The sequence below is a fragment of the Dendrobates tinctorius genome, unplaced genomic scaffold, assembly GCF_039654945.1.
Source record: "Dendrobates tinctorius isolate UK_male_01 unplaced genomic scaffold, ASM3965494v1 ptg000113l, whole genome shotgun sequence".
NCBI lineage: Eukaryota > Metazoa > Chordata > Amphibia > Anura > Dendrobatidae > Dendrobates > Dendrobates tinctorius.
In genome coordinates this window covers 1,489,977-1,512,771 of record NW_027361781.1, presented here as the reverse complement: position 1 = coordinate 1,512,771, position 22,795 = coordinate 1,489,977, and the positions used below count along the sequence as shown (strand labels likewise).

The following is a 22,795-nucleotide window of genomic DNA, read 5'->3' as shown; positions in this document are numbered from 1 at the left end:
TTTCAGGGCACGCTTAAAATTTTGGGGATTGGGGACTAATCGTATTGACCTGGGAAGTGAATTCCAAAGAATTGGTGCAGCACGTGTAAAGTCTTGGAGACGGGAGTGGCAGGTTCTGATTATTGAGGATGCTAACCTCAGGTCATCAGCAGAGCGGAGGGCGCGGGTGGGGTGGTATACTGAAACAAGGGAGGAGAAGTAGGGTGGTGCTGAGCCATGGAGGGCTTTGTGGGTGAGGGTAATAAGTTTATACTGAATTCTGGAGTGGATGGGTAGACAGTGTAATGACTGGCACAAGGTAGAGGCATCGGTGTAACGATTGGTGAGGAATATGATCCTGGCTGCAGCATTCAAGACAGATTGGAGAGGGGAGAGTTTGGTAAGAGGGAGACCGATTAGAAGAGAGTTACAATAGACGAGACTGAATAAGAGAAACAGTAAGAGTTTTTGCAGAGTCAATAGTAAGAAAAGGTCAAATTCTAGAGATGTTTTTGAGGTGCAGATGACAAGAGCGAGCCAGTGATCGAATGTGGGGGGCGAAGGAAAGCTCGGAGTCAAGTATGACCCCAAGACAGCGGGCATGTTGCTGGGGAGTAATAGTGGAGCCACACACAGAAATGGTAGTGTCGGGTATAGGTACATTAGTAGAGGGAGGAAACACCAGGAGTTCAGTCTTTGACAGGTTCAGTTTCAGATATAGTGAGAACATGATGTTAGACACAGCATTTAGACAATCGCCGGTGTTTTCTAGAAAGGCAGGCGTGATGTCAGGAGAAGAAGCATATAATTGGGTGTCATCAGCATAGAGATGGTACTGGAAACCAAATCTACCGATTGTTGCCTAGAACCGATCCTTGAGGAACCCCAACAGTAAGGAGAAGGTGAGAGGAGGAGGAGCCGGCAAAAGATACAGTAAAGGAGCGGAGAGATAGGAGGAGAACCAGGACAGAACGGTGTCCTTGAGGCCAATGGAATGGAGCATAGTGAGGAGGAGCTGATGATCCACAGTGTCGAATGCTGCAGAGAGATCCAAGAGAATTAGCATGGAGTAATGACCATTTGATTTAGCTGTTAGTAGATCATTAGAGACTTTAGTGAGGGCAGTTTCAGTAGAGTGTAAAGAGTGGAAACCGGATTGGAGAGGGTCGAGAAGAGAGTTATCAGAGAGATAGCGGATCAGACGGGAGTGGACCAGGCATTCCAGAAGTTTAGAGATGAAGGGAAGATTAGAGACAGGTCTATAGTTAGCGGCACAGTTTTTGTCGAGGGATGGTTTTTTAAGTAGTGGATGTATGATGGCATGCTTAAATGAGGGAAAGATACCAGAAGAGAGAGAGAGAGGTTAAATATTTTAGCTAGGTGAGGGGTGACAGCAGGGGAAAGTCCCTTTCCCCTGCTGTCACCCCTCACCTAGCTAAAATATTTAACCTCTCTCTCACCTCTCCTTGCTTACTTCTTCTTCTGTGACTGGTTCAAAATCAGAGAGTGAGCTAGATGCAGTGGGGGAGGGAGGACAGTGCATGGTTTGAGGTGAGATAATTTCCTGTCGAATCTGGTCAATTTTTTCTTTGAAGTAATTGGCCAGATCGTCAGCTCGGAGCTCCGTGGTTGGGGCCTGCACTCTTGGGGTGAGTAGAGAATGAAAAGTGTCACAGAGACGTTTCGGGTTATTGGACAGTGAGGTGATGAGGGTGTTGAAATAGGTTTGTTTGGAGAGGTGAAGGGCAGTGTTGTATGTTCGAAGCATAAACTTATAATGGATGAAATCTTCTTGTAGATTGGATTTTCTCCACAGACGTTCAGCGCACCTGGAGCACCGCTGCAGGAAACGTGTTTGCAGGGTGTGCCAGGGTTGTCGCCGTCTGTGTTGTGGTGTTCTATTTATAGCGGGTGCAAATTCATCCAGGGCACTTTGAAGTGTTTCATGGTAATGCTTCAGTGCAGATGGCGATAGTGTAAAGTTAAATGTTTGCTGTATTGTGGGGAGGGAAGCTCTGTTGATGTTTAGTTTTTACTTTCGCTTTTGACTGTATTATGCCAGCAGCACGGGCTGTGTGCTTCTGAATTCTTATCTCATGTTTACCCATAAGTAGTAAATGCTGTTTACTCAAGATAACTTGCTTAGTGAAGTTCTCCTGTGTATCGGTGGATTCTCAAAAGATACACTCTGCTACACATTATACTCCCAATCTGACCCCTCTACTTCCGGAGACATTGACTCCTCAGACTCCTCCTCATCTTCCTCGGGTGAAGAACTGGGGGGAGTCACTGTTTTCCCCTAGATGAAGTGGATACCATAACTCCCAAGCATCCAGATTCCCGAGGGACAGTCCCGTTTTTTGACACCCCCCTCCCGCCCGGGACGGTATTTTTCCCGTATTGCACTGCGCCACCACGCCACGCCCCCCCATCCACCAATGCTATGCTCACCGTCCCAGATATACGCACCGCAGCCTGCAATGATGTAGCTGGGCTGTGTGTGTTCTGTCTGTGCGCAGAGGACCTGTGAGAGGGGAGGAGTCAGGGGTCACATGATCAGGGCCCTCAGTGTCTATGTGGCGGGGCTGTGTGTGCTCTGTGCGCACAGGACCTTTGAGAGGGGAGGAGTCAAGGGTCACATGATCAGAGGCTGTGTCTGCCTCCATGTCTGTCTGCACTCTGCAGGAGTCTGGTCTGCTGTGCTGGTTGTCATGCTGGATGAGGTAAAGTTTCTGTGTGTGGTCAGGAGAGGTTTGCAGTGTGGATGTAGCAGAGCCACGTGTGTACGAGGTGTACGGAGCAGAGCCACGTGTGTACGAGGTGTACGGAGCAGAGCCGCGCGTGTACGAGGTGTACGGAGCAGAGCCGCGTGTTTATGGGGTATGCGGAGCTGTGTGTGCGGAGTAGAGCCATATGTGTACTGGATGTACGGAGCAGAGCCAAGTGTGTACGAGACATACAAAGCGGGCGTTTCCCACGGACACAGGAGTACACGGCGTAGCCCCAAGGAGCACTTTAAAACTCGCACATGACGTTTCACCGGAAGTGATATGCTGGAAGCTGACCGGAAATGAGGTAATTTCATGAGGAGATTGTGACAGAACGAGGAATGCTTCAGATCCATCACCGTGTCCTCCTCCGTCAGCGCGAACAGCAGGATCACCTTGGAATCAGGGATGCCGGCCATGTGAGCGGATCATGATATGTCCTGCATCGGGAGGCCCAGGTGGGCACTACAATGGGAGCCGGGCTGCTATAGTATCTTTCTTTTCTTTCTCTCTCTGTTTCTTTATTTCTCTGTTCTCTCTGTTTCTTTCTCATTCTCTATTCTGTCTTTCCCTCTCTTTTCTTTCTCTCTCTCTGTACTTTTTCTCGCTAATCTTTCTTTTTCTCTGTTCTTTCTTTCCCCTCTTTCTGTCTTTCCTCTCTTTCTTTCTCTACCTCTGTTCTTTCTCAGTCTCTCTCTGTTCTCTCTCTCTCTCTCTTCTTTCTTTCCCCTCTTTCTTTCATTTTTTTCTCTCTTTCTTTCTCTCTGTTCTTTCTTTCTCTCTATCGCTCTGTTCTTTCTTTCCCCCTTTTTCTCTCTGTTCTTTCTTTTCTCTTTCTCTCTCTATTCTTTCTTTCTTTCCCCTCTTTCTTTCTTTCGCTCTCCCTCTGTTCTTTTTTTCTGTCCCCTCTTGCTTTTTCTCTCTGTTCTCATTGCCCTCTTTCTTTCTATCTGTTCTCTGTTCTTTTTTCTTTCCCCTCTCTGTTCTCTCTCTCTGTTCTTTTTTTCTGTCCCCGCTTTTTTCTCTGTGTTCTTTCTTTCTCTCTCTTTTTCTCTGTTCTTTCTTTATTTCCCCTCTTTATTTTTCTCTGTTCTTTCTTTCTCTGTTCTTTCCCCTCTTTCTTTTATCTCTGTTCTTTCTGCTTTCTCTCTGATCTCTCTTGCTCTCCTTTCTCTCTCTATTTTCTTTTTTCTCTCTGTTTTTTCTCTCTTTTCCTTAGTCAGTGTGCCCACAGTACCAGCCACTGTGCCCATAATGGCAGCCACTATGCCCCTAATAGCAGTCAGTGTGATCAGCAGTGCTAAATGGGTGCGACTGGGTGTGGACATGGGCGTGACTAGTCGTGAAATGGGCGTGGCCTAAAATTTGCAGAGGCGCGCTGCGTGCGCCGCAACCTTTGTCCCTTTTTCCCTTCTTCAAAAGTTGGGAGGTATGGGATACCCTGGTGAAAGCAGTCAGATCTACTATGGGGGTAGCGGACCCTCATCAAGATAAAACAGTTCAGGATATAATGTTTGGGGGATTAGGCCAGAAGAAATGTAGGGTGTTTCCAATAAATCCAAATGTCCAAAAACCTAATTGAAAAAGAATGGGAGAGACCGGATAGAAAAAACTACTCAGTACCTTCCCTTAAAAGGAAATATCCTTTTGAAGAGGAAGCATCCACATCCTGGTACAAAGCCCCTAGGCTCGACGTTGCTGTGGCCAAAGCCTCTAAAAAGTTCTCCTTCCCCTTTGAGGACATGGGTACACTTAAAGACCCCTTGAATAAAAAAGCTGACACCTTCCTTAAAGGGGCCTGGGAATCAGCAGGGGGGAACCTTAGGCTGGCCATAGCGGCAACATGTGCCTCCATATCCTTAATGATATAGGTGGATCTGCTGGAGAAACAGCTGAGGGAAGGCACACCCAGGAATAAAATCTTAGAATCCCTTCCTTTGATAAGAGGTGCAGCAACTTTTTCAGCAGACTCTTCGGATTATTCTGTCTGCTTAACTTCTAAATCAGCAGCCTTCTCAAATGCGGCCAGGAGAGCTTTATGGCTTAAATGCTGGCCAGGGGATTTACAACAAAGCTTAAACTAGGCTCGATTCCTTGTGAGGGGAATTTTTTGTTCGGAGAAACTTTGAATGATAGCCTCCAAAAAGCGGGGGATAAGAAAAAGGGGTTCCTGAACCTAGGACCGATGTCATTTAAAACAGTCCTTTCGGAGCAGAAAATTTTACTGTAGAAAACTCCCCCCCCAGAGCGCAAAACAGATGGGCTGAGGGAAGAAGGAAAGATAGAGGGTTTCTCTTTGGCAGCACTTCCCAAGACAAAAACCCCTCCAAGTGATGGTCTCCCCAGGGTGGGGGAGAAGATTAACTCTTTTCCTTCCGGGCCTGGGAAAAATATCAAACAGCCCTTGGATCTTGAATCTAGTCAAGTCAGGCTTGAGGATAGACTCCCCCCCCAAAAAAAAAAAAACAAAAACGTGGTGACTCCCCTAAGATCTTTGGCACGAGAACAAAAAGCCTTAGAAGGCGAAGTCCTAAACGTTGTAGGGAAATCAGTCCTACAGGAAGTTCCCCCTCAAGAAACGGGAATGGGGCTCTAGTCCACACTATTTCTTGTGTCCAAACCAGACGGCACCTATTGGACAATAATGAACTTGCGGAAATTGGGAAATTGTACAGATATGTCAGGAATCAAAGATTCAAGATGGAATCAATAAGATCCACCATCAAAATACTGTACCCGAACTGTTTCTTGACCGTCTTGGATCTCAGCGCTGCATATTATCACGACCCTATCCACAAACAATCCTGGAAATTCCTCAGACTAGCAGTTTCCATAGATGGAGAAATAAGAGAATTCCAACACAAAGCCTTCCCCTTCGGAATATCGATCGCTCCCTGCTTATTCACAAAATTGGTAGCAGAAATGATGGCTCATCTGAGGGAGCAAGATATCTTAATAATCCCTTACCTGGACGATTTTCTGATAACAAGCGACTCGGCCCAAAACTGCAGAGAGCAGAGGGACAGAGTAATGAGCACCCTGGGCTGGCTTCTAAATCTAAAGAAGTCGAGGCTGGAAACCAGCAGAATCCAAGAGTTCCTAGGGCTAACGTTGGACTCTCAAAAAGTGTCGCCTCCCTGTTCAAAAAAAAAAGAGAACCTAACATATGACTTTCCCCTGGTCTCTCGGACCTTCTGTCTCAAGGGCTGGTGTTACATCCTCGGGCAGCGAAGCTCCATTTAACAGCATGGAATATGAATGGGTGCTGCTGAGAGAAAGAGGGTTTTCGGAGAACCTAGTTTCTACACTGCTACAAAGCAGGAAACCAGTTGCTACTAAGGCTTATGGTAAAACCTGGAAAAAGTTTCCGTCCACCTCCAGAGTAAGAGTCCAGGATGGGGCCTCAATTAGTGAAATATTTGAATTTCTACAAAAGGGTCTAGAATGAGGCCTGGCAGTCAGTACTTAAAAAGGTACAGGTGGCAGCTTTAGGTGAATTCTATAATCAGGACATTGCGGGTAACCCATGGGTAGCGCAGTTCATTAAAGCCGCAGCAAGCTCTAGACCGTTAGTTAGTCAAAATCTACCATCTTGGGATCTGAATCTGGTCCTATCCGCTCTAACAGCTCCCCCATTTGAGCCTATAGATACAGCCCCCCACTCAAGATCTTATCCTTTAAGACCGTTCTCCTGGTAGCCCTAACATCAGCCCGCAGAGTAAGCGACATTCAGGCCCTATCTGCGGGTCCCCTTTTTACAAAGATTTTAGATGATAGAGTTATCCTAAAGCCTGACCCGGCCTATTTACCCAAGGTAGCATCTAGATTCCATAGGTGTTAGGGTTGCGGATCGCACTAAATATAAAATATAAGAAAGTGCGATTGGGTCGCCCTCCCAAGGCCGTGGGGTACTCGGTACCGGGCCGGTATCAGTGGGATGTGTCACAGCGGCGGTGACCCGGACCGTGGCCCTGGGCGCCCAAGTCATCGGAAGACGTGAATGATGGAATGTAGTAAATGGAATAGTTCGTGACGCCACCTGCGGTGCTCGGCAAGGGAGGTGTTAAGCCGACGCTGCAGACAGATCCTCCGGGACAGATGGTGTGGTGCAGCAATGATGTTATAGCCCTCCACAGGCAGGGCTGTTGTCCCAGGGCAATGTAGATGTGGAGACACTTAGATGGTGTAGTGTTTGGCGCAGGGGATGTAGCAGTGCCAGGCGGACGGATGCAGGATGGAATGGAGGACACCAGGGCATGTAGTTCCAAAGCTTTACTCACAGTCTGTAGTGCCCGCTTCTGTGCCGTGTCCTCCGGGTCAGGGACTCAGTCAACCTCCAGGCAAGATGGAATGCTCCCTTCCACGCTCCGCCAACTTATGTGCCTTTTCTGAGCATCTCCTCTATAGCGCCTTTAAGTGTGAAGATCTCCTAGTACTGAGTTACACTGGAGTTCCTCCTGACAGATGTTCCCAAGAACTCTACTTGTACGGCAGACAGCTGTAGCCTGCTTCGGGGACTCTCTACTCCTGAGTCCCGGCTCTCTATCCGTGTTGCTGTTGTGCCCCCAAGTCTTAGATGGGAGTAGTGCATTTACAGCCCACTACTCCACTGGTGTCTGCTGCAGAACCATTAGTGTCCATACAACCTCGGGGACCGGACCCCGGCCTTGCGCTTAGAACTTCTAGGCAGGGTTCTTCCTCTAACCCACGTTCTCTGTGTTCCCTTTTACTCCTACGTTCTGTACTTGTCTTTCCCTTTTATGGAAGCTCAGGCTTTGGTTCAATGTCTTTCGCCTTCTTTCCTTTCCCGTGCCAGCTGGCTCAGATCACTGAGGCAGCTGCAGCACTCCTTCCTCCATCCCTCTTCCAGGGATCCCCACTCCTCTCCGAGTGGCTTCCCCTCTCAGACTCCCCGTCTGACTGAACCTCGATCCTAAACCCTTCCCGCTTTTTTATGTGTATCCTCAACTCCACCCACCTCCCAGCACGTTTAGTGTTCCAAGCAGGGAACCACCAAAGGTGCTCTGCTTCTCTCTAAGCAAGGAGCCGCAATGTGGTTTTGCTGAACTACTCTACTGTGTAGGGTGCGAGTGTTGGAGCGTGGTCAGGAACCTCCAACTTACCTGGATGGTGGGGCACCACACCTTAGGAGAAGGTGCAGTACCTCTGTGGCGACTGATCCTCAGGGGAGCCACGCAATCGCAACCCGGGGTCCACCGTGCAGAGATAGTAACCTACAGGAGCGAACTCTGTTACTTCACAGAGCTGCTCGAACAAATGCCAGAGCCTGTTAAGTTCACAGGACTTGGCAGGGGGAGCGCTACTAAACGGTCACAGGGCCCTGACCCAGAGACAGGGGATAGGGTCCCAATAGACCACCAGCGCTCAGCGCCGCGGCTGCGGTGCCAGCAGAAAAGTAATGTGAATATACAAGTAGCGCACAAGTGTGCACGGCGCCACTCTGGCATGCGCCACTAATCGCCCAGGGTTGGGCTAACCAGGGCACAACTTGCACATGGCGCTGCACTCGCGGGTGATAAGGACGACACCACTGGACGCTAGTGTGTGCTGACACTTAGGAGCATGGCCACCCGTTGGCGCTGACTCTAACTCTACACCCTATAACAAGCACAACCAGAGGGAGTCATAAGGAGTCAGTTACCAGACTCATGCATCCATCATCTATATTAGCGGCGGCCTTCCGGGACCTTCCCCGTGATCCAATCGGAACAGGCACAGGACCTGAGCACGTGACCCCTGAACTCCAATGGGAGGTTGAGCCACAAGCATGCTCAGTGGAGTGAAAAAGGGACTTAGTCCCAGGAGCTGTTCGCCGCTGGCTAGTGCAGGCTGCTATAGCTGAAACGGATGGCAGCAGCAACCAACCTGATAGCAGTAGCTTGAGCAAGGCACCGGGGAACGATGTCTTTGCTGAGCAGGCTCCGCTGGGACTGAATGGGAGACCGCAGAAGGCAAGGTTCGGGATTCCTCCTGTGCAGAGGGAGAAACCTGATGCCAAACATTACCCCCCCCTAGGGCCCCCTCCCTCCTGCGCCTCGCTACGCTCAAAGGCCGCAATGAGCAGGGGAGCACGAATATTCTTCCACAAGTTCCCAGGTGCTATCCTCTGGGTCATGACCCTTCCAGTCCACTAGGTAATACCTTTTGCCATGTACCACCTTACACCCCATGATGGCGTTCACCTCGTACTCGTCCGAGGACAAGCCTGATGTCCCGGTAGATAACTCAGAAAACCGAGACATGTGAACGGGCATAAGTCGGGACACATGGAAGGTGTCGGTGATACCCAGGTGTGGAGGAATGGCCAAACGGTAGACCACAGGGTTAACCTTAACTTAGTGGACTCAACCCGCAGCCTGATGTTACGAGTGGAGAGCCACACCAAGTCGCCAGGAGCAAAGGTCAGAGCGGGGCGCCCGTGTTCGTCAGCGGAGGGCCTCATTCTCACGGGCATGGGCACCAGAATGCGCGGATGCTGGCCATAATTAAGGAGTAATGGGGTCTGACCGGTGGAATCAGCCACAGCGTTGTTCAAAGCGAACTCCGCCCACGGCAGCAAGGATGTTCTTTCCTCAGTTCAATATGTAATTCAGAAATAGCAGTTTACAGGAACAGTGGAGGTCAAGATAAGGTCTGGAAGGCCAAGCAAAATTTCAGAGAGAGCTGCTTGTACGATTGCTAGAAAGGCATATCAGAACCCCCACTTGACTGCAAAAGACCTTCAGAAAGATTTAGCAGATTCTGGAGTTGTGGTAATTGTTCTACTGTTCAGAGACACCTTATCAAATATGACCTTCATGGAAGAGTCATCAGAAGAAAACCTCTCCTGCACCCTCACCATAAAATTTAGCATCAGAGGTATGCAAAATAACATCTAAACAAGCCCAATGCATTTTAGAAACAAGTCCTGTTAATCGCTGAAGTTAAAATAAAACTCTTTGGTTGCAATGATCAAAGGTATGTGCAGAGAAAAAAATTGCATAGAATTTCAGGAAAAGAACATCTCTCCAACCATTAAGCATGGGGATTGATCAATCATGCTTTGGAGTTGTGTTGCAGACAATGGCACAGGGAACATTTCACAGGTAGAGGGAAGAATGGAGTCAATGAAATTTCAACAAATTCTTGATGCAAACATAACACCATGTGTAAAAAAGCTGAATTTGAAAACAGGATGGCTTTTACAAATGGATAATGATCACACACATCAAAATCCACAATAGACTACCTCAAAAGACGATAGCTAGAGGTTTTTCAATGGCCCTCACAGTCCCCCGATTCGATCATCATTGAAAATCTGTGGCTAGTCCTCAAAATAGCAGTGCATGCAAGACGACCCAGGAATCTCACAGAAATGGAAGAATTTTCCAAGGAAGAATGGATGAAAATCCATCAAACAAGAATTGAAAGACTCTTGGCTGGCTACTAAAAGCGTTTACAAGCTGTGATATTTTAAAAGGGAGTGCTACTAGGTACTAACTATGCAGGGTGCCCAAACTTTTGCATTGGCCTATTTTCCTTATTGTAATTTTTAAAATGTAAAAAATGACAATATATAATTTTTTGGCCTAAAATACAGAGAAAATGTGTCATCTTTAACTAACCCTTTTAGAGATCATTCCATCTTCAACTTGCTTAACTGGTCACAATAACAGTAATTTTGACCAGGGGTGCCCAAACTTTTAAATGCCACTGTATCTACATAGGGGCGTTGTAGAATGGGAGCGCTAGCGAAATGGGACTTAATGGAGGAAAAGGCCTTGGAGACAGGTCCCGACCACAACTTGGGATTTGCTCCCTTCTTGGTGAGGGCCACCAAGGGGGCTACCAAAGTCGAGAAATGGGGGATGAATTGGCGATAGTAATTTATGAACCCCATAAAGCGCTGCACTGCTTTGAGAGACTGGGGCTCCTGCCAATCCATCACTGCCTGTAGCTTGGCAGGATCCATGGCCAATCCCTGGGCGGAGAAGATATAGCCCAGGAAAGGCAAGAACTCCTGCTCATACACACCCACTTCTCCAACTTGGCATAGAGGGAGTTTGCTCGCAGGAGGTCGAAAACTTTGCAAACATCTCTCCGGTGGGAGAGAAAACATCTCTACAGCAGTTTTGCATTTACTCGCTTCTACGGGACCCGTAGAAGGAAGTAATCGCAAAATAGCCATTGTCTGGCACCTCCCTCCCCCAGCATTGTCCATTATCCTGTCGATGGAATTTATGTGAAATAAAAGATGCACCGTTTTTCAGTTAAACTGGTGAGTGCTGCATTTTTTCTTCTTCAACTATACATCAGTACCTAGAGGTGTAGGAAGGAAGGATCTCTTTGTGTGTTTCCAGGGGCCTAGATAGGGACTTAAAGCGTCCAAGAGTACCCTGGCAAGGTGGATTAGAGATGCAATAGCCCTAGCCTATTCATCCACCGGGATCGCCATTCCAGTTGGGTTAAAAGCTCATTCCACAAGGGCCATAGCGACCTCATGGGCAGAGAGGTCCGAGGTATCGATAGAACAAATCTGTAAGGCGGCCACTTGGTCATCACCTTCAACCTTTTTTAAACACTATCGATTAGATCTAACCTCTGTGTTTGACTTGACCTTCGGAAGAAGGGTTCTTCAGGCTGTGGTCCCTCCCTAAGCGTCCAATCTCTGTAATTATCTCCGTGGTGCTGTCATGGGGCATTGAGAAAAACGCAGTTACTTACCGATAATGGTGTTTCTCAGAACCCATGACAGCACCCTCTTATTCGCTCCCATCACGTCTGTGGTGAGCACATTTTATTGTTCGTAGAGTGTTTTTGTATAGGCACTGTGTTTCTTCTGATAAGCAATACTATAATGTATATATATTTTGTTGTTGTCACTAACCTGGAGGTCCTCCGATGCTCTGTAAACCAACTGATGCAAGGGAGAGGTACCACCCTTTTATCTGTAGGTTTCCTGTCCCTGGAGGGCGGATCCCCTCTCTCCATGGTGCTGTCATGGGCTCTGAGAAACACCGTTATCGGTAAATATCTACGTTTTTCTGTGCATGACTCATCAGTCACTGCAAAGGTCCCTGGCAGGGGGAAGATGGAGTAACAGTGTCAGGAGTTGAAGATTGTGATGATAAAAGCAGGGACAAGAGACTTCCTGTTTCTACATAGAGCAGAGAAAAGTGAGGATCTGCTAAGTACACATCTGAGTGAGAAAGCAAGCAAATATTCTTGGACTTAGAATTACCTTCTTCTTTTGTCATATAGGTGGTTGTCTACTGCCCTTTCACAGGAATCGAGCAGACCTTTCCATGCGGCAAATGGTTGGATGTCGATGAAGGAGATGGGTTGATAGAACGGGAACTCTATGAAATGATTTCCCTGCGTCAGAAAAGGCAGAAAAGTGAGTACAAAAAAATGAAAAATACTGCAGTGGTTTATTTGTTGCATCACATTTCAATACCCGCCAAAGTAAGTCAGGATGTCCTTCTCAACATTAGAGTTGAACGAAATGGGCTATATTTACCATAGCGAACGATCACTAAAGTTTCCACCGATAACCAACCAATGAACTTTCGGAACTGCTCAAACACTAGTCAGCCATTTGGACTTCTTCAGCTGATATTATCTGATGAAGTTTCGGGCCATCGATGATGATGTTTCCTTTGTCCATTTTAATCTAATGTGTATGGTGGCCTTAAATCCAACCCAGTGTTGTCAGACTTCAGACCGTTGGCATCTTTTGGACTCCTTTACTTTTCTTTCTATCTTGTTATTTTACAGTTGTCTCACTAAACAACAACAACCTACAACAGTTCTTTGAGTTGATAAAATGGAAGCAGGAAACATGGACAAGCAAATATTCTCAGTGACCTCGACAATTTTAGACAATTGGGCGTTTATATCAAGATAGACCACTTGTGATAATTGGGTCAAACAGAGCGCAAAGTCAATGTGTCTGCTTCATTAAAGTCAACATCCGCGTTGGCAGATACGCAGTATCCGATTTTTCAGGACTCCAGAAGGAAGCCCTGACATTGCCATTGACATATGACTAACATATGAAACCTGGCCTTAACTTGTTTTTACCAGCTAACATTATCATTAGGGATCAGTGGACGAGTTCAAGCTCTGCTCCTGGTACCTGACCGAACTTTACTCCACAGTTCGGTTCAGGTACCAGAACATCTCTCTTTCTCTTCCCCTGGAACTTCGAACATTGAAATTGTCTTCTGCGTGAAGTCCATGTTCGGCGTTTACCACTGGACACTAACTGTCCGGTACGAACGCTGAACTTTCAGGGTCAGGTTCGCTCATCTCTAGTTATCACCTATGCACAGGATCACTGGATGTCCTACTACCTGGGACCTGTATTGATTGGCACAATATGGAATTTTTATCTTAGGTGGGACACTATTATTCCCAGGATAAAATGAAGCAGCAGGTCAGACGTCTGACCGCCAAGTGCAGCGCTTGGCAGCCCCGTGAGAAATGAATAGGGGAGATAAAAGTCACCTTTCGTTGCAGGTCCCGGTAGTTGGATCCCATGGATCAACTGATAACTCGTTTTCACTGGACCACCTTACTTACTTTATTGCTTAACTTTATTCCTGAAACTTGGTGGCATCATTAAAAAACCCTAACTGTTTTACAGAACATCCGTGGTCTCTTTGGATTTGGACAAGTGACGTGAAAAATGCTGGGACGGATGCAAATATACTTCTTCAGGTCTATGGAGAAAAGGGGAAGTCAGATGAAATGAGGCTGGACAACAACTCGGATAACTTTGAAACTGGACAAACAGACAAATTCATGGTAAGACTTGACATGAAGTCATTTGCCATGTGTGCGTGTATGTGTCATAGAGTATTCAGACTGTTTTCGAGTCTGTCAGTCGGACACAGCAGTTGGAAAGATGTTAGGTCACGGTTACAACCTTCTGTATATCACCTCTGCTGTAAACTATTTACCATGACTGGGTTACGAAGTGTAAAGTCTCCTTCATATTTGATTTTTCGGATGCATATGTTCTTAATAGGGAGAAGTGAATAATCCCCTCACCCCAATTGGACTAATCTACATGGGGCTAATCTACAATGGTTTAACCACTCAACTATCTCTAGCTCCTAGAAGTTGAATGGACTGACACTAGTGATGAGCAAACTTTCTCGGATAAGGTGTTATCTGAGCATGCTCATGTTATAACCTAGTGACTTCGGTGTGATTGAAAAGTACGTTCGAGTCCCCGCATGTTAGACAGCCTCCACAAATGCAGGGATTGCCTGGCACCCTACTCGTTTAGAAGTCCATGTAAACTGTACGCATGGGACCCCCAGCAATCGGACGCTTATCCCGGGAACTAGGAACATCCATTAACTCATGTGCCCATTGACGCTCCTCTCTACGACAAAATCATGGTGTGCCCTTATGAATGCCATCTCGGTAATCTTACGTTACCATCTTGGCTCATCGTACTTTATAATAATCATAATATAGCGGGATAAAATCTATTTGCTAATAGATTAGCTATATATATATATATATATATATATATATATATATATATATATATATATATATTATAAATCATATTTGGTATTGTCGTGAGTATAAAAAGTCCAATCTATCAAAATATTAAAGTCCTTAACCTGTACAGTAAAAGAAAATAAGTAGAAAAAAAAATTGAAAAGCCATTATTAACCTTTTTTTATTCTCAAAAAAGGCAATAAAGAGCAGTGGAAACATCTTTTATACCCTCAAATAGTATCACTAAAAACTACAGCTCGACAGAAAAAAAAAAAAAAGTCCTACGTACTGTAAGTCCACCAATGGAAAAATAAAAATTTTAAGGGTCGACAAAAGTAATCTTTTTTTCATAAAGTTCTGATTTTTTACTTAACCCACTATTAAAACAAATAAAAAATACAAAACATGGCATTCCTCTAATTGTACTGACCAAAAGGTCTAAAAAACAATGGTGACATTATGGGTTTTTTTTTTTTTACTATTTTGTTTCATTTGGATTTTTTATTACCCCATTTTAATATTTGGCAAGTGCATTAAAAAAGACAACTCGTTCTACAAAAAAAACTCGCAAAAAACAGGCCTGGTACGGCTGTTGGAAGAAAGGGAGGAAAAAATGAAAAATTGCTGTTTTCTGTCTCACTCTCTATAAAATAGTGTATTTCCATTTTTATTGCACATAGATGCATTTCGTGTATTTTGTCTTTTACAGATCGAGCTCCCAGACCTGGGAATCCTTTATAAGCTCCGGATTTGGCACGAGAAGAGAAATGCATTCAGTGGATGGCATTTAAATAAAGTAAGACCCCCGCAACACTGTAGCATGAGCTAAGGAGCGGTTGCTAGGGTAAATTATCATGGTTTCCCACAACAACCAATCATAGTGCAGCTTTCATTTTTCAGGAACAGAAAATGAAATGAAAGATGAGCTATGATTGGTTGCTATGGTTTCTAGTAGACATACACCCCCATAAACTACAAAATTAGAAGGGGGTATGGGCCTGACACTAAAACAGAGGCTGCATGACTGAACTTCTGGTTATACGTGTCAGTGTGGTCGTGTTACAATCAGAAATTCACTCAGATAACTACCAGTGAAGTAAAAAAGGACTTAGGCCAAATTTGGACGTCTGGAAAATATAGGGACTGGCAGCCGGTCTCCCAACCCGAGCTCAACCACCTCATATGAGGCTGAGAGGCCCCTTTTGACATAAAGTGAATCCTTAAAAAAAACAAACTATGTTTGGTTATCTCATTAACTATCATAGTTATCAATTTCGGGACACTTAAAGGAACTATTCCCATTTTCACAGATGGGTGTCATCTGGTAGAGCTTGTAAAAACAAGCATTTTTGCAATTTACTGCTTGTTAAAAATTGCAGCTATTTTTGAGATATTAACACTTCTTTTTTTGCAACTCATTGCTTAGGAGGCCGACCACCACTGCTGTGTAGCTCGTAGGAAGTGCGCTGAAGCCTGCATGGGATTAAGAGGTGACAGCGCGGTCCAGTGATCTTGGCCGGCTTCAATACAGTGATGACAAGCTCAATAGAAAAGACCTTGTAAGCACTGCTTTATGAATATTCTGCAGCAATGGTCGGTCTCCAAGGCAACAAGCTGCAAACAAAAGAAAAATGTTAATATCTCGAGAACAGATGAAAATTTTAATAAAAAGTAAATCACAAAATTGCTTGTATTTCCAAGCGCTACCTGACAATACCCATTTATGAAGATGAGAAAAAAAACCCTTTAAGAGACTCTTCATCCTGGGACTGAAAAGTGACTGTACAATTCTTCCGCATAGTCAACCAGCCTGGTTCCTTCCGCTACCCCCTCTGCTCAGATTGGTGTTACATTCCTTCTGCTTCCAAGATGGCCTCTGCCGTGCCATGGGGAATGAATGCTTTAAGTCCTGCCCCTGGTCCCATCCTGGACTGACCCAGATCCATCCATTTGTGGCCAAGCAGTCACTGTAAAGTCCATTGTGTATACAATACTTGACCCCATATATGGTCAACCATTATATTAACTCTGCCTTCATTTTGGGCCATCGCAGGTCACCATACTGAAAACGCTCACCAAAGAGAAGTATACCTTTAAGTGCGGCCGGTGGTTGGACCTCAATGAAGATGACGGTGAGATTGTGCGCGAGCTGCCAGCGGAAGGTCCACTGGTGGCGACTGTATTACCAGGTGAGACCTTATGTATGGGCATAGCTACAGAGGTCAATGGGATCACCCTATAGCCCAGTCACTCCAGCCTCCGCTGATCAGTGCCGATGGCATGTCCTACTGGTAAGCCATCACTTTATAAGATACCAGTAGCTCCAGCCTCCGTTGATCAGTGTAAGCTGTGCCTGCCGCTGAGCGGCCTGGCGGCCGCGACCAATCGGCGGCAGGCGCAGTCGGGCACAGCGCTCAATCGGGCGCAGGCCTTAATCTGTAAAAAAGAGAATTAAAAAATAAAAAAAAAAAAGTTATTCTCACCTTCCGACGGCCTCCTGTCTTCTTTCCACGCGCCCGGCCTTGCGTTCCCAGTAATGCTTTGCGGCTTAGACCGCTGATGACGTCACTCTCGTGAGAGCGAGAAAGAAGACCGACGTCACTCTTGCGAGAAAGACCGACGTCATCAGCGGTCTAAGGCCTGTTTCACACTTCCGTTTTTGTGTCCGCCAAACGGATCCGTTTCCGTTTTTTTGACGGAAACTGATGCAAACGGATCCGTTTTTTTAAAAACGGATCCGTTTTTTTGACGGATCCGCGGTAACCGTAATGGAAGTCTATGGGACAAAAAAAACGGATCCTGCAAAAAATGGCGGCTCCGTTTTTTTACGGAAAACAACGGATTTGAAAAAACGGAAGTGTGAAACAGACCTAAGCTGCAAAGCATTACTGGGAACGCAAGGCCGGGCGCGTGGAAAGAAGACAGGAGGCCGTCGGAAGGTGAGAATATCTTTATTTTTTAATATTATTTTTTTAACATGCTAGAGGGCCGCGACGCTGATTGGTCGTGGCTACACGGAAAGGGGAGTGAGGGAACCATGCATACCAGGACTGGGGGGGTGAGGGGACCATGCATACCAGGAAAGGGGGGTGAGGGGACCATGTATACCAGGAAAGGGGGGGGGGTGGGGACCATGCATACCAGGAAAGGGGGGGGGTGAGGGGACCATGCATACCAGGAAAGGGGAATGAGGGGACTATGCATACCAGGACTGGGGGGGTGAGGGGACCATGCATACCAGGACTGGGGGGGTGAGGGGACCATGCATACCAGGATAGGGGGGGTGAGGGGACCATGCATACCTGGAAAGGGGGGTGAGAGGACAATGCATACCTGGAAAAGGGGGTGATGGTGAGCATACATACCAGGATTGGGGTGTGAGAGGACCATGCATACCAACAAAGGGGGGTGAGGGGACCATGCATACCAAGAAAGGGGGGTGAGGGGACCATGCATACCAAGAAAGGGGGGTGAGGGGACCATGCATACCAAGAAAGGGGGGTGAGGGGACCATGCATACCAAGAAAGGGGGGTGAGGGGACCATGCATATCAGGATTGGGGGGTGAGAGGACCATGCATACCAGGACTGGGGGGGTGAGGGGACCATGCATACCCCGAAAGGGGGATAAGAGGACCATGCATACCCCAAAAGGGGGTAAGAGGACCATGCATACCAGGAAAGAGAGGTGAGAGGACCATGCAAACCAGGATTGGGGGGTGAGAGGACCATGCAAACCAGGATTTTGCGGTGGGGGGGGGGGTCAGGGGACCATGCATACAAGGATAGGGGGTTGAGGGGTAGCATGCATATCAGGATTGGGGGGAGGGGCACCATACATATCAGGATTGGGGGGTGCATTATTGCATTATTATTAAATCTTCAAAAATAAACTGCATACATATTCTAGAATACCCGATGCGTTAGAATCGGGCCACCATCTAGTCAATTTATAAGATCCCAGGAGCTCCGGCCTCCGCTGATCAGTGCCGATGGCATGTCCTAATGGTAAGCCATCACTTTATAAGATACCAGTAGCTCCAGCCTCTGCTGATCAGTGCTGATGGCATGTCCTAATAGTAAACCATTACTTATAATATGGGAATATCCCTTTAATGGTTTAATTCACTGTCAGCGAGCAGAGATCTTAAAAAATGCAACTGAACCTAAAAAAAATTTGATTTGAAAGTTGTACAAACCTTTCTTTATGAAATGACTGGTCACCATTCACACCTTTGTGGAAAGACTTTTTATTCATGGCATAAAAGGTCAAGACTGACTACCAACATTTTATTACCTCCGTGGGGTCACCACATTCCAAAAAATAAACTTTGCTGACACTTTGTAACATCATTTTCCAGGTTTCTATATACATCTAACATCAAGAAGCTGTTATACATCTTTTGTAATGATTTTTAGCTGCATCGTAGCTTACTCCAGTCACTTCCAAAGCAGTATTCACAGTTTGCAACCATAAAGTTTGTTAACATCGGTATTATCCTGGAAAACACACCCTGAGCCGACAGTATAATGTCAGGTCAATTGGAAGATTCGTATCCATAAGACTTAAAAATCAGAATTTCAAGTGCAGCTTTGGATGTGATTATGGTAGAAGATATAAAGTACAAGTTCAGCTCTGAATGTGCTTGGAGTATAAGTGATAAAGTATGAGCATAGCTCTTGAATCTTGATGTGGTTGCAGAAGAAGATATAAAGTATGAATGCTGCCTTGGATTTGATTGGAGAAGAAGATATAAAGTATGAGTGCTGCTCTGGATGTGATTGGAGAAGAAGATATAAAGTATGAATGCTGCCTTGGATTTGATTGGAGAAGAAGATATAAAGTATGAGTGCTGCTCTGGATGTGATTGGAGAAGAAGATATAAAGTATGAGTGCTGCTCTGGATGTGATTGGAGAAGAAGATATAAAGTATGAGTGCCGCTCTGGATGAAAACAGTAAGTGGCAGGTGACCGTTGACCTTCTAGGTTTTCCGAAGTGAAAGTCGATCGTCGGTGTGAATTACCCATGGGGTGTTTGGCAGCTGTGACTCCTGAATAATGGATTATGTAGGGTGTTTTGTGTGGTGTTGCCCAATTACCAGGAGAAGCAGATAGCGGGATCCGTATCTCACCGGTGTGCTTCCTCCTCCGCAGTAGTGAAGTATCGAGTGACCGTTCACACTGGGAATGTGAGCGGCAGTGGGACTGATGCTAATGTCTTTCTCTGCCTCTTCGGAGATTTGGGGGATACCGGGGAACGATTCCTCATCGACTGCAAGAACAACATGAACAAGTTTGAAAAAGGCAACGTAAGTAGATGGGGTCTGAGCAGGGCAACATGGCAGCCGGGGGGGCTCCTGTAGTGCGAGGAGACCTGGGGGCCTGGATGACACGTCGGGGATAAATAGGCTTACAATTGTTAAAAAATATATGTGTATTTGTGCTAATAATATCCTATAATGCAAATGAGAGTAAAACAGATCACTCACTATGGAACCGATGGTATGTCTGGTCAGACAGAGCAATCATTCAATCACCCTGAAGTTCCTAAGCACATTCAGGACCATTAATAGAAATGACAAAAAATAGTAGAAAAGAGCGGCACTCACCGGGTAGTGTAGTCAAGGCTTTATTATAAAAGCATATCAGCGGGAGAACGGGTGCAAAAAGGAGATCGCAACGACGATCGTTTGGCGCTTCCACAGATTACATGGTGAGCTGCAGCCGGCCAAGGCGGAAATACCCACAACCAGAAGTCAGGACCCCTCCCACCGGTGCCGCTCACCTGCTGAGCAATCAACAAAACAGCAAAAAATATATATACATAGTTCACATAAGTGAAAACAAAAATATATAATACATATAATAGTACCATAAATACAAAAGGAAAAAGAGAAAAAAACCACAAGCCAAAAAGAGGCGAAAAAATAATGATTTTTCACCCAAAAAATTTTTTACAAAAAAATTTTTTTCATTTCACAAAAAAACAGACATGTCAATCCTCTCATTGAATCCCGTACGCTCTAAAGCACGGGTTTGCATAATCCACCTGGCCTCTCGTTTCAATAAATTCCTATTCAGATCACCTCCCCGTGAGGGTAGAGTAACCCTTTCTATGCCAGCAAATGATAATGCATTGGGATTGCCACCGTGTGCTTCTCTCATATGGTTAATAAGTCTAGGGACCCATTTGCCTGTCAAAATAGAATTGAAGTGTTCCCTAAACCTAACATATAGAGGACGTATAGTTTTCCCTATATAAAAAAAAACTTGCAAGGACAAAATAAAACATAAACAACATGGGTGGTTTTGCATGAAATAAAATCAGTGACATAATGAGTTACCGCACCTATACGCAAAAAGAATGTGATGAGAACAAAACGGACGCTGCCCACAGAGATAGTTACCTACGGGGGCATCAAATTGAGCCAATTACTATGTGGGTCTTCCATACGATTATGTACAAGAAGAATAACCTTTAAACTGACACTTTTCCTACAAGCATAAAGGAGTCCTCTCTCCACCACTTCTGATGAATCAGTATCGTGACTTAAAATGTGCCAATTTTTACGGATTGCAGACCTGACTGCCCCGTCCATAGGACCAAAATCAAACGAAAAAACAAACCTCTTTTCATTCTTCTTGCAATTAACCCTTTTATTCGCCTCACCACTTGAGTTCTGATTAAACCTGGTCTGTGTTTTTTTTCTGACAGTTATCACTCTTTTTACATGAAAAATTCTTTACCGTATAGTCAGTTTCTTAGGCTATGTGCACACGGTGCAGATTCTGCTGCGTTTCCGCAGCGGTTGTGGCCCTGCGGAAACGCAGCAGTTCCGCAGACCAAGTACAGTACAATAAAACCCTAGGGGTTTTCAAAAACGCTGTGCTGACGGTGCGGTTTTTTCCGTGCGGTTTTGCTGCGGTTTACAAACCACAGCATGTCAATTGTTTGGGCGGTTTCCGCAGCGGTTTCACACCTTTAACATAGTAGAGGTGTGAAACCGCAGGGCAAAACCACAGACCGAACCGCAGGAAAACCGCAGGTCACTTTACCCTGCGGTTCCACGCGGAAAAAAACGCAGGTGAATCTGCAACGTGTGCACATAGCCTTAGACTAAAACGTATAAATAATACCCAGAAAGGCTTTGTTGACCAATCACGAGAATTATATAACAGATTTTTGAAGAGGGGTTACCCAGAAAACCTGCTACATATTTAGGCTTACAATTGTGGCAGAGCTCAGGTCGCTGCGTTACACAATTTATGGTAAAGTACATTCTTTAGGATAACAGGGAAACCCGACAGTTCTCACATTTTCTGTCTTGGTTGAGGGATGGAAAAATAATATAGTACTGACCGTCCCAGGACATTGCACCATCTGCTTCTGTACACTGCAAATAGGAAAAAGTCCTATAGATAGATGGTGAATACACTACACAGTATTGAGTAAGGGATGGCCTCGTCCTCATGCCATCACCTTGCACCCTTCTTCCCTGGGGCACCGAGCACCACCAGGTAACAGCTGACCAGCAGGGGTGGTCGGTGTGAGATCTCCATTCATTAACTAGAACAGTTCCCAACAAACCCTTTAACTATTTTGCACAAAATTACATGAAAAAACATTCTTTCATATAGAGCAGACTAAGGAACTGTCCCTAGCCCATGTAGGGCACTGCCGAAATCAGGGCTGACTTCAATAGTGAGCACATGCTGCGTATAGAATAAGATTACCAGGACTAATATACTGTAGCAAAGCTTCAGCTGTGAGAAGGACATGAGTGCGAGATCATGAAACGCTCCGTATGTGGGACTTATAACTCAGTAGTTCCAGCCCAGATGATGATTTTGGCTTGGAGGCTTGGTGTGGTAGTGCCTGGTAAGTGGCAGCTGGCTCAATCCTCATCTCTTCTTATGTATTGAAGCAGTACCAAGAAACTTCTCTTATCCCCAGGCAGATGAGTTCATCATTGAGGCTGTGACTCTGAAGCAAGTGAGGAGGGTCCGCATTGGACATGATGGGAAAGGAGGAGGTTGCGGATGGTATATGGACAAAGTGGTAGTGAAGGAAGAAGGAAAACCCGAGACTGAAGCAATTGAGTTTCCTTGTAACAGGTAGGACTAAAAAAGCCAATAAAATAGAACAACATGACAATAAACCACACCATCCTTTCTGACTATTTCTTAACTACGCCATCCACTGTGGCCAAAAACTCAGTATATCAGGAAACATTTTCAGCATTGGGAGATTTGGCATTAGTTTACACTTCTCTGTGTAATGTTGAGTGTACCTCCAGGGTGTGAAGAAGGAGGTGGAGCTAATTTGTGGGCCACACTCATGCAGAGCCCAGGACAGATTATATTTTCTGTGTAAAACTCAATGAAGAGAACTAGGTCAAAAAATGAATAAAAAATATTAGATTTTGTCATTTTTTTAAATTACGAAAATTATCCAATATTACAAGTTTGTGAGTGGCAAAAGTATGTGAACTTTTGCTTTCAGTATCTTCTATTACCCCCTTGTGCAG

At 45.6% G+C, this 22,795-nt stretch overlaps 1 protein-coding gene and 1 long non-coding RNA gene across 4 annotated transcripts in view; one reads left to right on the top strand and one right to left on the bottom strand.

The window, feature by feature from the left end:
- LOC141100988 (uncharacterized) overlaps nt 1–20,022 on the bottom strand; it is a 77,770-nt gene extending 57,748 nt beyond the window's left edge. Inside the window, exons 1-2 of the long non-coding RNA XR_012234837.1 lie at nt 19,877–20,022; nt 11,989–12,122 (exon numbers count right to left, since the gene is read on the bottom strand). This is a non-coding gene — a long non-coding RNA (uncharacterized lncRNA). The remainder of the gene's footprint in view (nt 1–11,988; nt 12,123–19,876) is intronic.
- The window catches only part of LOXHD1 (lipoxygenase homology PLAT domains 1), a 283,627-nt gene that overhangs the window by 122,239 nt on the left and 138,593 nt on the right, over nt 1–22,795 (top strand). Inside the window, exons 14-19 of one of the 3 annotated variants that reach the window (XM_073589763.1) lie at nt 12,009–12,144; nt 13,396–13,556; nt 14,977–15,063; nt 16,321–16,456; nt 19,422–19,576; nt 22,222–22,382. In XM_073589763.1, the coding sequence (XP_073445864.1) occupies nt 12,009–12,144; nt 13,396–13,556; nt 14,977–15,063; nt 16,321–16,456; nt 19,422–19,576; nt 22,222–22,382 (836 nt within the window). Of the gene's footprint in view, nt 1–12,008; nt 12,145–13,395; nt 13,557–14,976; nt 15,064–16,320; nt 16,457–19,089; nt 19,224–19,316; nt 19,335–19,421; nt 19,577–22,221; nt 22,383–22,795 lie in introns of those variants that run through there. The other 2 variants (XM_073589760.1, XM_073589761.1) reach the window with 2 other exon arrangements.